Below are 16123 nucleotides of genomic sequence, written 5' to 3'. Positions count from 1 at the left end.
TCCTAATTTCTCTGCTTGTATTTTCTACTTATCTGTAAACAAAGTAAGATTGTTAGCCCCCTTTAAAGTTATCTTTCCTTTAGAAAAGCCGATCAAAGAACCTGTGCTAGCAGCCATTCTGAGTGTGCTAGGGTGCTTGCTATTACACCTCCCTCCCTTCTTCCCTTTCTTCCTTCCTCCCTCCCTCCCTCCCTCTCTCCTTCCTTCTTTCCTTCCTTCCTTCTTCTGTAAGAGATCTGCCCAATGTTCTAAAGACCCCCTTCTGGGTCTTAGTATTTTGCAGATACTGTTGTACTACTTGGAAAATCTGTTTGGTATCCCTCAGTCTTATTTCATGACTGATCCATCTTCTTTTTGAGACCTATTTGTCCTTGATCATTTTTTAAATCCCACTTCTTGTGCATCAGTGGTAATATTCTTCAACCTTTATACTCCCACTGTATAGAGTGTATGGGGGTGTTCAGGGAGGACTAGTACTTCTGGTGTGATAGTTTGCTTAGCACTTTTTCAGGACTTTTCATCCCCCTTCATTCACCTAACTCTCACCACTGTGGCTGCCTGGTAAAGTGCCTTGGTAGACAGACTAAACCAGATTGAAGGTAACTGATAGATTTCAACCCTGTTAGTGAGTTAAGGGGATTTCTTCCCCAAGTCTGTGAAGACTTTCCCCTGAGGAATGGGTGGATAAGAACAATTTGTTCCAATGACCATAAAGGCAGCTGAAACAGATGCTGTGGAGTACTTAGAGCTTGGTCAGCATTGAAGAAGCCAAAGTCATCTGCTGTGTCCTGGACTATCACAAGTCATTCTGACTTTTTTTTCACCATTGGATTTTGTTGACTCAGGGAGAGAAGTGAGCTTGATGACCTTGTGTAACTCTGCCTCACTTAAATCCAATTCACACACAAATCAAGACATCACTCCATAAAGTCATTGGTCCTCTTCAAAAATGAAGGATGAACAAAACTCCCACCTTGTATCATTTCATTGCTTTGGGGATAACTTGAAGCTTTGATTCTTGGATTCATGGTGTTCCACAGTTTACTGCCATAGGAGAATACTTGTGTAAATAATTGTGTAAAAAAAGTTTTGGTTGGGGCGGCCAGGTAGCACAGTGAGTAAGAGCACTGACTCCAGTGTTGGGATGACCTGGGGATCAAATCCGGGCTCAGATACTTAGTACCACACCCAGAAATAACTGGCCGTGTAACCTTGAGCAAGTTACTTAATCCTGATTGCTTAAAAAAAAAGTTTTGGTTGTTGGTAAAGCTTGAGATCTTTTATTGAATTGTATAATTTCCCAAGTATTATTAAAGTTGCTCTTCTTTTAGTTAAATCTGGCCTCAACTCCCTTACTATTCATCTTTTCTTTTCTGCTTATTTTATTCTATGTCAATTCATACATATCTTCCTATATTTCTTAGAATTCTTCATATTGACTAATTTTTCCAGAATAATAACATTCCATTATATCTATATGTTTTAGGTTTTTTTCAGCCATTCCCCAATTTCTTAGTGTCTACTTTGTTTTTTGGTTCTTTGTTACTACAAAGAGTGCTGCTATGAATAATTTGGTATTTATTGGGCCTTTGATTCCACTGGGATTATATACCCAGGGATAGATTTGCTGGGTCAGTGGATGTGGAAAGTTTAGTCACTTCTTTTGATGAACAATTTTAAAATGATGGAACAATGGAGTCATTCCATAGTTTCACCAAAAGTTTATTATTTTCTCTCAGCCCCTCCAACATCTACTATTCCTATTTTAAAATCATTTTTTTCATATTTGCAAAGCATTAGGTGAAACCTCAGATTTGTTTTGACACATATTTTTCTTTTGTGTGAGTTTTTGTAATTTATGTGGAGTTATTCTCTTCTGGGTTTCCCTTTTGGGAATCTCTTGATATCTAATGTTTCTTCAAAATGTTTGGTATTTTCTACTATGTAACCATCTTGAGTCATATTTCTTGATTTGGTACTTTGTTCAGGACTAGGCTTTACCCACTTTTGTAATCTTGAATGGCGTAGTTAGGCCATGTTTGGTCTTATACAGGATTCCTTGGGGTTCTGTTATTGGCTTTCACCTCCCCCCATGTGTCTGGGACTTATGACTGTGATTTTCTTCAGTTTATCTTCTATATATCTTGTTTGTACAGAGCTATATGAATGTTGTCTCCACCATTAGAATATGAGTCTCTTGACAGCGGGGACTATTTTTTTTTTGCCTTTCTTCGTATTCCCAGTGCTTAATATAGTGCCTGGGACAAAGGTATTTAATAAATCCTTGTTGAATTGATAGATTCAAAGGGCTGGCAGATTTTGTTGTCTCTGGTTCCAGATGTGTGGTTGGTTTGTCCCTGGTCTTGGTGCTACTGTGTGTGCTTTCACCCTCTGTGGGGGTTCCCTGGAGGGATACTGTCATGGTCTTCTGTTCTCTTCCCACCCCTAAGAGTTCCTTCAGTTAGAGTGTGATCTCTTTTGGCCTATTCACCTGAGCTCACACGGATGGGCCCTCTATTGTAAAGCAGTAGATTCTCTTGTTGTGCAATTCTGTGCTTAAGGCAAAGGTACTTACTAATGTTTCTCTTCTGATTTCTTGATCATTTTCTGATCTGATGTTCTTTTAAAATCATTATAGGAATATATATGGAAGAACTAGGCTCCTCTCCATACATTCATGTCAACATCTTAAGGAGGACTCCTTATATTTCTCTTATAATTATTGAATTAGAACATGTTTTTTCTTGGTCATATATAGTTTACAAGTCTTTTGAAAACTGATCATATTTTTTGATCATTTACATATGAGAGAATGGCTCTTGGTAATAAATATTTGTATTAATTACCTGTTTTGGATATATAATATTGGATGCAAATCTTATTCTTGCTCTATGATTGATCTTCTAATTTTGTCCTCATTGATTTTATTCGTGCAAAAGCTTTTTAATATAGTCAATATCATCTATTTTACCTTTTGTAATCTTCTCTCTCCCTGGTTTGATTAAGAATTCTCCCCTTAGCCATAGTTATGAGAGGTATCTTTCTCTTCTTTTTCATGGCATGATCTTTTATAGTCAGGTTATATATCGATTTGGAGTTTATCGCATATGGTGTAATATGTTCCTCTAAACTATTTCTTTCAAACAACTTTCCTGTTTTCTCAGTAATTCTTGTAAAAAAAAGAAATTTGTGTTTACAGATTTACCAAACACTAGTTGCTTCAGTTTCTTGCTTGTCTAGTCTTCCCCATTGATCTGCTTCTCTGGTTTTTAATTAGTGTCAAATAGTTTTAAGGATTACGGTTTTATCATACAGTTTGAGGTCTGGTAATGCTAAGCTCCCTTCATTTGTACTTTCTCATTATTTTCTTTGAGATCCTAGGTAGAAAAATTTTATAGGAAGAAGAAAGTGGGTATAATGGATCATTGGACATTATTTCCCTTTTTGCACACTGTGATCCAGCCAAATTGGTCTATTCTTTTTTCCTCACATATGACACTCCACCTCCTGTTTCTGTGCCTTTACTCTGTCTCATATGTCTGAAATACATACAACCCTTTCTTCTATCTCACAGTCCACAGAATCTCTCTCTTCTTCTAAGTCTCAGCTCAAGTACCATCTTCTGCATGAAGCCTTTCCTGGTTTCCTCTGACTATACTGTCCTCCCTTCCAAGATACCTTGTATTAAATTACTCTACATGCATAGATATATTTAATTATCCATTTATATTTTTGTTGTATTTATATTTGTATGTGTTCTTTTTGTTTTCTTTATTAGACAGTAAGTTCCTTGTGTTCACAAGGGATTGTTTTATTCTTTCCATTTGTATCCCCAGTGCCTGGCACCAAGTAGACACTTAAAAATACTCGTTGATTGATAGGTTGGAAATTAACAGAGATCTTTTTGGGTATCGTTAATAATACCATCCAGGATCTTTTTCATTTTTGGATACTCTTATGGGATATCTTGAAAGTGGAATCTTGTGTGCTTTTAAAATGATTCGTCCTCCAGAACAGATTTCCTCTTTGTATGTGGTCACTTTCTCCAATTTGTTTGTTTGGTTTTTGAGTGACATCCTCTCATTTTATATCCAGAAGATGGAAACACTGATACATCATTTAGAAGAACCGGTGTGCTAGATTCTATGAAAGACTGCTAAGTTCCCTTAGTACTTGTTCGGAACTTGATATCTATAAAACATTCTGTGGAGTAGACTATAAATCTACAGTACCATTTTGGGATGAGGCTTTCCTGCTCTCCCTTTCTATCCAGTGCTGGAAGTTGTGGTGGTTAGAGGGAAGAAGAGGATGAGAGGAAGTGAGAAACCTTCCATTTTTCATTCGATGGGTTTAATTCTACTGTAGTCCTTCTGTGTAAATGCAAACACACTGGAATACATTTCCTGCCTCTACCTTTTACCCACCTCTTTATTTCTTGGTGTCTCCCATTCTTTCTTTTCAAAAATGCTTTATTGTGATGCTTTTTTTAAAAAACCATATAACTGTCACTTCCCAGAGACTTCCCTCTCTCTAGGGTGTGCTGGAAGCAGCTCTCAGTATGAACATTTATCCCTTAGAAATTGGCAATCACTATAAATCAGAGCTTGATTTATTGTTTTGTTGATTGTCTCACTTAAGAAAGTGTTAATAATGCAGATTAAACTCAAAAGGGTGTGTGCATACTTTTTTTAAATCAGAAAGCCCTGTACTAAACATTTACTGCTCTTTATAGAGCATTGCTTCAGCTTGGAAGGCAAAGGGAATGAAGTCATCACTGCACAGGAGGCCTGTTACAGTAGGCTAATAATAATAATTAACATCTACATAGTGCTATAAGATTTGCAAGGTGCTCTATACTCATTATCTCATTTGAGCCTCACTATACCCCTGCCTACCCCTCAAATCTCTCTTGTAACAAAGAAATAGTTAAGAAAAACAAATCAACAAATTAACCCCTTCTCAAAAAGTATACTTCATTTAACTCCCATAGTTTGCTACTTTTCTGCTCAGAGGCAGAGGCTTGTTTGACTGCTGGTGGATCAGCCTGCCTCAAGTCTCTCCCCACTCCAATCCATCTTCCCTTTAACTGCTGAAGTGATTTTCCTAAAGCGAGTATCCAATCATGTCAACCCCCACCTCCACCCCACTCAGTACTCCAGTGGTTCCCTATTGCTTCTAAGCTTAATCTGAAGAAGCATTTAGTTTTAATAAGAAAACCAACAAACACCTATTCTCCAACAAACAAATGGTAGTAAGCCCCAAGTCTAAAGAGATTCCATAATGAATATAGTGACATTGTTCTAGGAGTGGCACATCAGGGTGCCAATCTGCCAAGGAAATTTCAGCTGATATTTTTCTAAGGTCTTCATAGCAGTCCCAGCTCCCTCTGGGATGTGCTAGAAGAATGCTTCTAGTCTGGCCAGTGATTATAGACTCCCAGTTAGGAACCCTAATCAACATCTTCATTTTATAGATGAAGAAACTGATCCCTGATACTAAGCAAAGCTACCTGGAGAGATTCTTTATAACAAGTAGAGTTGTCCAACAAGAGAACAGGCTGCCTCAAGCAGACATTATCCGTGTTCAAGCAGATATTGGGAGGTCCCCCTGCTCAGAGGATGTTGCTTTGGAGGAGAGGGGGAGCTCCATCTACCATACTACAAGTTGTTTGAGAACATAAGATCTCATTCAAGTGCTTGCCTTCTCTGTATCAAACCTTGTTTCTAGTATATACTCTACCCCTGCCCTTTTATTAGCTTGCCTTTGGGCTTACCAGAGGTACACCCACTGTATTCAGTTCTATCTGGGTTGGTTGTAGATCTGCCCCTTCTCCCTTCCCCTGTGCCCCTGTCCCCCCATTTGCCCATCTCTATCCATCTCTATCTGTAGGGACTCTGCTGACCACACTTGTACCTAACCCACCATAGAGAGTTTTTCTGTAGGGTTTGATTTTTATTTACTGGCATGTGACTTGTTTGTAATGGAAAAGGCACATATATTATATACCTTTAGAAATAGCTCAAAGAATCATGAAGGCCTTGTTATCTGGATGTTTAGTCATTTTCTAGTTGTGTCTGACTCTTTGTGACCCCACTTGGGGTTTTGGCAAAGATACTGGAGTGGTTTACCATTTCTTTCTCCAGCTCACTTTACAGATGTGGAAACTGAGGCAGGATTAAGTGACTTGTCCAGGGTCACACAGCTAGTAAGTGTGTGAGGCCAGATTTGAACTCAAGGAGATAGTCTTTCTGGCTTCAGGTCTAGTATTCTATTCACTGTGCCACCTGACTATCCTATCATTCCTTAGTGCACTCTCTCTCTCTCTCTCTCTCATTTAATTCAAGACACATTTATTAAATTCCCATGATATGCCAGACAGTGTTAGACTTAGGGGATACAAAGTAAAAAATGAAATAATTTCTGCTCCCACATAGCTTCTATTCTACTCATAGAAACAAAATACACCTGCATACAAGTAAAAAAAGAACATGTCAAAGTAAATAAGATATTTTTGGAGGTGGGGTAAGTAAGAGAGCAGTGACATGTGGGGATGTTGGGAAAGACATGCCAACTAAGTCTTGAAGTGAGCTAAGGATTCCAAGAGGTATGGGCAGGGGAAGAGAGTATGCTAGTCCTGGCTTATAGCTCTAGACTCAATGTTCAGGATTAACTTTCTAACAGCCATGACTACTTCTTCCTTCCACCACACATAGTATTTGAATTATGTCTCTCCCATACTAATGAGATAAACAACATAACTCATGGCAGGCCCTGCTATAAGCAAAAGGCTGGATCTGAATGCATTTGCCCTATAAAGGTACAATTGTACCAGTCAGCCAAGAAAGTCAGAAAACAGACTTGGAGCCCCCCAAGAGAGTTTCTGTGGATATTAGCTCAACAAGTGAGGGTTGGATTTAAAGCAGACATTCTAGGGAGGTCTGTTCCCAACTCCATATGCTAAAGCATAAATAAAAGCCCTTGTAGGGGGAACAAGGGTTAGAAAGCTCAAGTCTCTGTTGTGCAAGCCATTTCAAACTAAGTCTTAGATGGCATTCCAAACTGGCTCAATAACAATTACCAGGCAAACCAAAGTGATAGGCAGAACCCATGAGGCTTCAGGGATGTTGCTTCCTTTAGGTTAAACTTTCTGAGTTGATAAGTTAGGGCAAGTTTGTTTTTTCTTTCTTTCTTTTTTGGAGGGAGGAAGGAAAGGCGATTGGGGTTAAGTGACTTGCTCAAGGTTACACAGCTAAGTGTCAAGTGTGTGAAGTCGAATTTGAACTCAGGTCCTCCTGACTCCAGGGTCAGTGCTCTATTCACTGTGCCACCTAGCTGCCCCTAGTTTTTTCTTAAGAATATGAGAGCCAGGTTGAGAGCTTGTGAAATCAGGACAGTAGGTAGGAACTCTTAAACCTAATCTCCCCTTAGGTGATAGATTCTTGGGATGGCCTGGGTCTGAATGGGTATTTCACAGGAAGGCAAGGGCAGCAGTTCAAGTGGCCATTTGTCTTTCTGTGTTCCTAAAACCAATCCTGATCTTGAGTTTGCATTGGGACTACCGTGACCTGGAGCTTCCCCAGGATGGCTCTTATCGATAATATCTTTTGGAATATGTTCTGAAACTAACCATGGTATTTTAAAAAAGTGCTTTTTTGATGCTATTAAAGCAACAATGACATGACTTCCCAATGGCTCCACTGAAAACAGAACCCTCTCTTGTAACAAAGAAATACAGTTAAACAAAGCAAACAGACATATCGACCTTGTCTGACAATGTATGGCCTACATTTTACGGAAAGGCCAGAGGCATGTTTTTCATCTGTCCTCTGAATTTAGGACTGGTCACCTTTTTGAAGTCTTTCAACATTTTCCTTTGATATTACTAGTATTATTACTATCTCATATTAATATATTTAATATTTATTCTTAGAAATATTTATATAATTTAATATATTCATATATTTCATATTATATAAGATAGTTTTGTGTTACTATATTATTAGGGTCATTGTATGAATTATTCTCCCAGGGTTTTGCTTAATTAGCTCTGCATCAATTCATTTTGGTCTTCCCAAGTTTCTCTGACTCTTTCCTCTCCATCATTTCTTGGGATTTCTTGGGATAGCATGGCCCATTCTGAAGGATAGGGACAGGAACCTGTAATTTCACTGGTCTAAGGCAGCTCCCACGTGAGGAAACTCCTCCTACTGACGCGGGTAGGTGCTTTCTCTGTAATTTGTAGTCTCAGTTGCTGAGAGCAAACACACTACTGGTGCTGCAGGTGAGTTCAGCTGAACCAGAGCAAAATGCAATTGGGAAATACGTAACAAAATAAGCAAAAATACGTAGATAATGATACATTTTTAAAATAAGTCAGCAGCAAGTACCTGTTTCTGTCTGAGTTTAATAAATACTACCAGCCTAGAACAGTAGTGCCAAACTCCAACAGAAAGGGGATTTCCTGCAGACTGCACATTAACTTTTTGTTGCTTAGTTATTTCAATTGTGTCCAAATCCTTGTGAACCTGTTTGGGGTTTTCTTGGAGAAGATTCTGGAGTGGCTTCTCCAGCTCATTTTACAGATGAGGAAACTGAGGCAAATAGGATTCAGTGGCTTGCCCAGGGTCAAACAGCTAGGAAGTGTCTGAGGTCAGATTTGAACTCAGGTCTTTCTGACTCCAAGTCCAGTGTTCTATCCACTGAGCCATCTAGCTGCATATTGACTTAGAGAACCACAAATTCACAATAGCTTTGTTATATTTTTATTTATTTTGCTAAACATTTCCCAATTACATTTCAGTCTGGTTCCTACATACTCTGGAGTTTTGTGGGCTGCGTGAGGCCCATAGGCCAAGAGTTTGACACCTCTGTCTAGTGTGCTGGTGGCCAGGGTTCCAGGTCTTCTGAGTTTTGAGGCAGGTATCTTATCTACTACAACCATTCTGTTTCTCTTAAAAGTACAAGAGCTTGTGTCAAGGGCTGACTTTCAACAGGTCATCCTTGGCTATGTTTAAAACTGTGATTCATAGGCAGGAGATAGTTGAATTTTTTAGCATCAGGTTTAAGGCCACTGGGTGAGAGGTAGAGAGGCAGCTGCTCTTCATTCTTGCTCTCTACCCAAAGGGGCAAATGGCCCTCTGCTCCTGACTCTGTCCCCATAATTTTTGCCTTCATATATCACATTTGTCAACCATTCTCCTAGCTGGTGGATATCTCCTTTCCTTTCATGTCTTTGCTACTACAAAAAGTGTTGCTGTACATACTTTTTTTTAATTGCTTGAATAAATGGCAGCTAATTCATGGATATGGGATAGTGAGGTGGCTCAGTAGATAGAGTGCTGGGCCTGGAGTCAGAAATACTCATCTCTCTGAGTTCAAATCTGACCTCAGACACTTACCATCAGTATGATCCTGGGCAAGTCACTTAATCCTGTTTGCCTCAGTTTCCTCATGTATAAAATGAGTTGGAAAAGGAAATGGTAAACCACTCCAGTATCTTTGTCAAGGAAACCCCAAATGGGGTTACAGAATCCAACACAAATGAAACAATGGAACAATAAAAAATTAGTTCATTGGACTGAGAGTGAGGAAGACCTCAGTTGGAATCTGGCTTCAGATACTAGCTGTGTGACCCTGGGGAAGCCACTAACCCCCTCTGTATACTTCAGTTTCCTCACCTATAAAATTGGGATGATAAAAAAATAGCACCTACCTCATAATGTTATTGTGAGGAAGAGATGAGATAATCAGTTCTTCAAACTCCAAAGTGTTATGTAAGTGAACCTTTGTCTTTGACCTCTTTGGGCTATATGTTAGCCTCAGTCCTAAGAAGTATATTTTCTGATTGAACCATTCCTAAATCCTCTGAAGTCACAATCAGGAGTATCTAGAAGGAGCTCAGAACCAACCCAGCCTCATCAGAGCTTTCGGAACCATGGGATATCCCATGTGCTGAACCCTGGACAGCATGAAACCCAGTCTGCCTGTAAGACAGCTCAGCTCTTTACCATGCAGTCAACTCTTTTTTTTTTCTTTCTTTTTGGAGGGCAATTGGTGTTAAGTGACTTGCTCAAGGTCACACAGCTAATTTTTGTGTTAAGTGTCTGAGGCTGGGATTCAAACCCAGGTCCTCCTGACTCCAGGGCCGGTGCTCTATTCACTGTGCCATTTGGCAGCGCCCCCCCCCCTTCCTCCAGTCAACTCTTTTTTTTTTTTTTTAAAGCAATTGGGGTTAAGTAACTTGCTCAAGGTTACACGGCCAGTTATTTCTGGGTGTGGTGCTGAGTATCTGAGCCCAGATTTGATCCAGGTCATCCCAACACTGGAGCCGGTGCTCTTACTCGCTGAGCCACCTGGCCGCCCCTCAGTCAACTCTTTATAAGGCAGTAAACACCAGTAGTGATGGGGTACAGGCTCAAGGAACTCCCTAGAATCTTCCCACTTGATCTGGCATTAGCCTGAGGCCATAAGCCTTCCATTATCACTATATTCCTAAATCTGTTAGCCTTAATTTAGCCTCGTCCTCCATTGTCAGTTACCTCTGGATTGCCTATACTTACTTTCTACCCTCAATCCTCTATCTCCAGGTAACCTTCAGGTACTTCCCACCCTTAATCCCATTCTCTTGGTTCCTGGAATTTGATCTCAGTCCCATCAAGATCCTCCCTAGACTCCTCAAGATCCTCCCTGGACCCCTCCTCCCATCATCCCAAAATACTTGAACACCCCTAGGTCCCTCCCACAATCTTTCTGTATATAAGATTTATCTTGTCTCCATGAAGGTGCTCAGATTCAATCTAACTGATGAGGTATGGGCTCTGGGAGCACCCTCAGCTCTTCTTGAGTCCTTGAGGTACAGGCTCTGGGAACCTCCCTTGGACTCTTGATTGAATCATCCCCTTTGATGAGGTAGGTCTGTTACTAGACTTCCCACCCTTGAACTGGCCTAGCCCACCATTGTTTGTGGTCTCCAGGTGACTTCCCACCCTTAATCACTCATTGACCTCATTAACTCCTCCTGAAGACCCTCCCCAAACTCCTCCCCTAGACCACCCCTAGATTCCTCCCACAACCTTCTGTATATAAGACCATCTCATGCCATGTGGTGCAAGAGCACCATGGAAGAGTGGGAGTGCCATAGAATAGTGAGGGTACCATAGAATGATCTAGTACAGACTTACTCTGTGTCTAATGCAAGCGAACTTATAATAAATTTTACTTTTCTTTGGCTGAGAAGACTGGAGTCGAATTCATTCAGTAGGACCTGGTGTGTTGGTATTTTGGGGTCTCCAGAGCAACCCTAACCCTCTTAGTGGGTACCCTCTTCATTTTTATGGTTCTGTGACCAGGAATCAAACCCGGGCCATGAGAGCACTGAATCCTAACCACTAAATGATGAGGTATGGGCTCTAGCTTCAAGCATCTTACAGTCTTTCCTGAGCACCTGTAATGCCAAGCAAAGGCAACTTCCCAAAGTTCAAAATACCAGCATAGCTGCTCTCCATTTTATTCAGTGACAAATTAAGAACAGAGAAAATCAAAATATAGCATAATTCAAAATACAACATTCACCAAGCGTAAGTCAATAATTCCCAAGTATTACTCCACCCCTGAACATTACATTCATTTAGTCAATCACAAAGCACCTCTTCTTAAATGGAGATTAGTTTCCAATCATAAGCAAAGTACATTCATTTGGTCAGTCACAGAGCACAAAAAAGTCAAAAGTTTCCCACCCTTGGATCACAACTGAATGGGTCATCTACCCCAGAGTTGCAACAAGCTTAAGCACAGCATTTAATACCCAAAGAGAGGTCTTTTCTTCATCTTGACCCGAGGCAAGTTCTCAGCAATCCTTGTTCCTGGGGAGACAAAACTTAGCAAGGCCACAAGATACATTGCCAGTGTCCCCATTAATTCATTCTCTGTCTGCAGAACAGTCCTAGGACCCCTGAAAACATTAGCAAAATCCTCTTCCAGGATTTCTGTAAACATACAACAAGAAAATCCTTCTTCAGGGCTTCTGAACCAACAGCAAGGTTCCAGGACCTCTGCAACAACAGCACTGACCTTCACCAGTGGACGAATCTGGCAAAACAGCATCAAAACAGACAGACAAAGTACCAGCATAACAGCCATGTCTCCTCAGTCCTTGGCAGCTCTGGGTGGCAGCTCTCAAAAGTCCTGAGCAGTTCGAACTGGCCCTCAGCAATCCTCTTCATCTCTGCCTTCACTATGCTGCTTCCAAAAAATTCTTCTGCCTCTCTCTCTGCTTGTGTCTCTCTCTAAATTCACATCACCAGCCCCTCCCAGTTCAGCTCTCTTTTCATGTCAACAAGTCCATCCCACAAGTGGGATTCACAAACTCTGGGTTTTAACACAATCAATCTGAAAACGAAGCCAATACAGGGGGATCTTTAAATTCCATTACCATTACAGAACATTGTTCTGAGAAAGTTCAACCAAAGCCATTAAGTAGGCAATTTCTATCCATCTTCCTTCCAGATTCCCAATTCCTTGGCCTCTTGCCTGACCTTCTATCACATTTACCTGGTTTATGTTTACCCTTTCGTCCTCATGCTCCTCCATTACTTATCTGTATTTCTAGACCATGAATAGGCCTGATGGCCTGTGGCTCCCACTAGTTGGCTAGCATGCATATTCCTGGCTTGTTTCTGGCCTCTCAATCCTGGAACCAACATTGGGTCGACAAATGCACCTAGAGTCATCCGCCCACTCCAAGGAGGAATCTTGGTCACAACCTCTGCCTGAGCCTGTCCCTGGTCACACCTCCTTAAATAAGTGTGTGTGAGTGTGAAGAACATTTAAGAACCCTAACCACAACTGGATCTTGGGGAATGTAGTATGTCAAACTCCATTTTTACTGACTCTCTTCAGCTTTATGTGAACTAACCAGTCTTGTTCCCTCAATGTTCCCTGACTACGAAATAGGAATCATCCTCAGGACCTGTAATCCAATGTGTTGTAACAAAATAGAATATCCTAGTCACTGAAATGACAAACCTTCACTTAAGCTTGTGATTACCCCAAAAGTTTTTCCGCATGAAATCATATGAAACAAAAGAGAGGTAACAAAATCTTCTGAAATATTTGACTTTCAAAATTGATCACCGCCTTTCAGATTGGGAGGGTGCAGACACTCCTTGACTGACGGCATTGATAACAGCTCTCCTGAGGCGTCTCACTGTTTGCAAAGCATTCTTTTCACGGTGTCTCGCAGTGGTAGGGATGCTAGGGACTTTTGTTGTTCAGTCTTTTCAGTCCTGTCCCACTCTTTGTATGAGTTTTCTTGGCAAACTCATTTTACAGATGAGGAACTGAAACAAACAAGGTTAAGTGACGTGCTCAGGGTTACACAGTTAGTAAGTGTCTAAGGTCAGATTTGAACTCAGGGAGATGAGTCTTTCTGACTTCAGGCCCAGCATTCTATCCACTGTGTCTTGTGCCTATAATTGCCTATAATAAGGAGCAGAAGGGCTCTTACCTTCATTTTGCAGTTGTGATCTCCATCTGGGCAGACTGTTTAGAGAGATAAGCCTTGGGAGTCAGGATGGTCAGGCTTCAAGTCCCCCTTCTGACACATAGTGGATGTGTAACCTTGGAAAATGACTTCACCTTTCCATGTGCCAGGCTGTAACATTCTAAGGCCGTAGGTTACTTGGAGGCATATGAGATTCCTGTTAGCTTTAAATTCTATAATCCTAAATTATGAAGCAGGTGCCATCTGCATTGGTAGAGATACCAGGGGTGTCAAGGTCAGGTAACACTCTCAAGTGTAACCAGAACCAGATTAAAATGTGATTGGGTAATATTTAACAGAAGAAATATAACACAGATAATGTTAATATGTGGTTTTCTAAGTCCTATAGGCAGGGATTCCTTACATAAGTAAGGTTTAGTGGCCCCTGTTTCTTTTCTAGTTTGATCCCCCATACCAGTCCAGCTAGGTGGTATGGTGGATGGAGTGCTGGGCCTGGGGTCAGGAAGACTGAGTTCAAATTTTACCCCAGACCCCTGTTAGGTGTGTGACCCTAGTCAAGTCATTTACCTCTGTCTGCCTCAATTTCCCTAACTGTAAAACAGATAATAATAATCCCTACCTCCCAGGATTGTTTCAAGGATTGCATGAGATAATGTTTGTAAAGCACTTTAGCACAGTGCTTGGCACATAGTAGATGTTTAATAAATGCTTGTTTTTTTCTCTCCCCCTCTAAAAAAAAAACCCAGCAGCCTTTCCAATTTACATATGGAATAATTTAGGTCCAGTGAAACAGGTGAAGTGACTTGCCCTAAGACATGACGGTCTCCTGACATGTGCAGTGTTATTGACACTCTGGCACAACTGGGGATGAAAGGTTTGGTTATTCTATTGCTCTGGGAGTGGCCTCCACAGCTGGGCAGACACGGAACAGCTATGGAGCTAACTATAACCATGAAAAACAATGGAAAGTACAGAGGGTAATCACACTTTTAAGTAGATTTCCCCTGAAAAACAAAAAGATCCCCCATCTAGGTCTCTCCACTCTAGGGTATTTGTGGGTTGCTCATTCACACAGCCACAAGTATTAGCACATAAGAGAATCTACTCTTAGGGAGCCTGAATGTAACTAGGAAGGCCTTTGCTTCTGAAATACTGACGTTTTCTACACATTAAGGTCATCCTTAGCCTGGTGTTCTCTTCAGGAGAGCAGAGATTGGGAAGTCCAAGAAACAGAGCCCTGGATAGGGCTCTAGTCTTGGCTCTGACACTACTAACTTGTTGTGTGACCCTGGGCAAGTCACTTGCCCTAGAACTGTTACTTCACCAGGAAGAAGAAGGGTTTGGGTCATATGAGGTCCCTTTTAACACAAAACTCTATTGCCTGTGCTGTATCTGTAGTCCAGGGGTGTAAGAGGGTGTTCATTTTGCAGTTGTGATCTCCATCTGGGCAGACTGGTTAGAGAGACAAGCCTTGGAGTCAGGATGTTCTGGGTTCAAGGCCCTCTTCTGACACATAGCAACCTTGGAAAAATTATTTTACCTCTCCATGTGCCAGGCTGTAACATTGTAGGTTACTTGGAGGCATATGAGATTCCTACTTTTCATTGTATTAGAGAGTAAAGGACTCTTTTACAGGAGAAACTAGTCTTATTTCTCTGGAAAACAATTGTTTCCCCGAGTATCTTCCCCTTTATGAACTTTTACTTTTCTCATCTATAAAATGAGGAGAGGGGAGGTGTGCATGATTCCATGATTCCTAAGATTCTTTCTAGTTCTGGCATTCAGTGATTTCATTTCACACTTTGTCTTGTTTCATTCCCAGGCCTAGCTCCAGGGCAGCTGTACACATACCCTGCTCGCTGCTGGCGCAAGAAGAGGCGACTACATCCTCCTGAAGATCCAAAGCTGAGGCTGCTGGAGATAAAACCTGGTCAGTGTCATTAGGAACTCAGCTGTGCCGACACTGGGCAGGAGGGTGGAGGAGGAAGGAGGTGGGGGGCGTTTAGGTGAGACAGGGGACAGAGTGGGAAGGGAGAGCAGCTGTTTCCCCTGGCCCTCTCCTCTTCTGCCTTTATTCATTGAGGCTGCAGGAATTGGTTTCTCCATTAGTGGAACAAAGAGTGACCGAATGACCAGGTGACCTAATTAAGCTTGGATAAACAGGAATGTATATATATTTGCTCACATGGCTAAGCACATGTGCCTGTAAGTGTGTATAAAATATTCTCTAGTCTCCCCCTCTTCCCTCCTCTCTCCTTCCTCTTCCCCCTTCCCTTTCTTTTTCTCCCTGTCTCATCTCTCTCCCTCTCCTTTCCCCCTCCCTCCTCCCTTGCTCCTCCCCCCTTTCATTCTTTTTCCTTATTCCTGGCTCTGCTTACCATTAAACTAATAGGAAGAAACAGGGTGGGAGCAGACCCCAAGCCAATCTGTCAGGACACATCTAGGGAAGTTGCAGCTCGGTGAGAGAGCAGTGTGTCCCTCCCCTTGCTGGCAACCTCTGATAAATTGGCTGATTCCTAGGTTATGTGTTTCTAACTTGGAAACACACACACACACACACTCTCTCTCTCTCTCTCTCTCTCTCTCTCTCTCTCTCTCTCTCTCTCTCTCTCTCTCTCTCTC

The 16123-nt window shown here is 41.3% G+C and overlaps 1 protein-coding gene across 2 annotated transcripts in view; it reads left to right on the top strand.

The window, feature by feature from the left end:
• DPF3 (double PHD fingers 3) overlaps window positions 1-16123 on the top strand; it is a 429392-nt gene that overhangs the window by 177661 nt on the left and 235608 nt on the right. For both annotated transcript variants that reach the window (XM_069092092.1, XM_069092091.1), the window contains exon 3: window positions 15324-15431. In XM_069092092.1, the coding sequence (XP_068948193.1) occupies window positions 15324-15431 (108 nt within the window). The remainder of the gene's footprint in view (window positions 1-15323; window positions 15432-16123) is intronic.

The sequence above is a fragment of the Petaurus breviceps genome, unplaced genomic scaffold (assembly GCF_028583685.1).
Source record: "Petaurus breviceps papuanus isolate PSGF00001 unplaced genomic scaffold, PetGlider_PUasm1.0 189, whole genome shotgun sequence".
NCBI lineage: Eukaryota > Metazoa > Chordata > Mammalia > Diprotodontia > Petauridae > Petaurus > Petaurus breviceps.
Note: the sequence above shows the minus strand (reverse complement) of the source record. Positions and strands in the feature narration are given on the sequence as shown.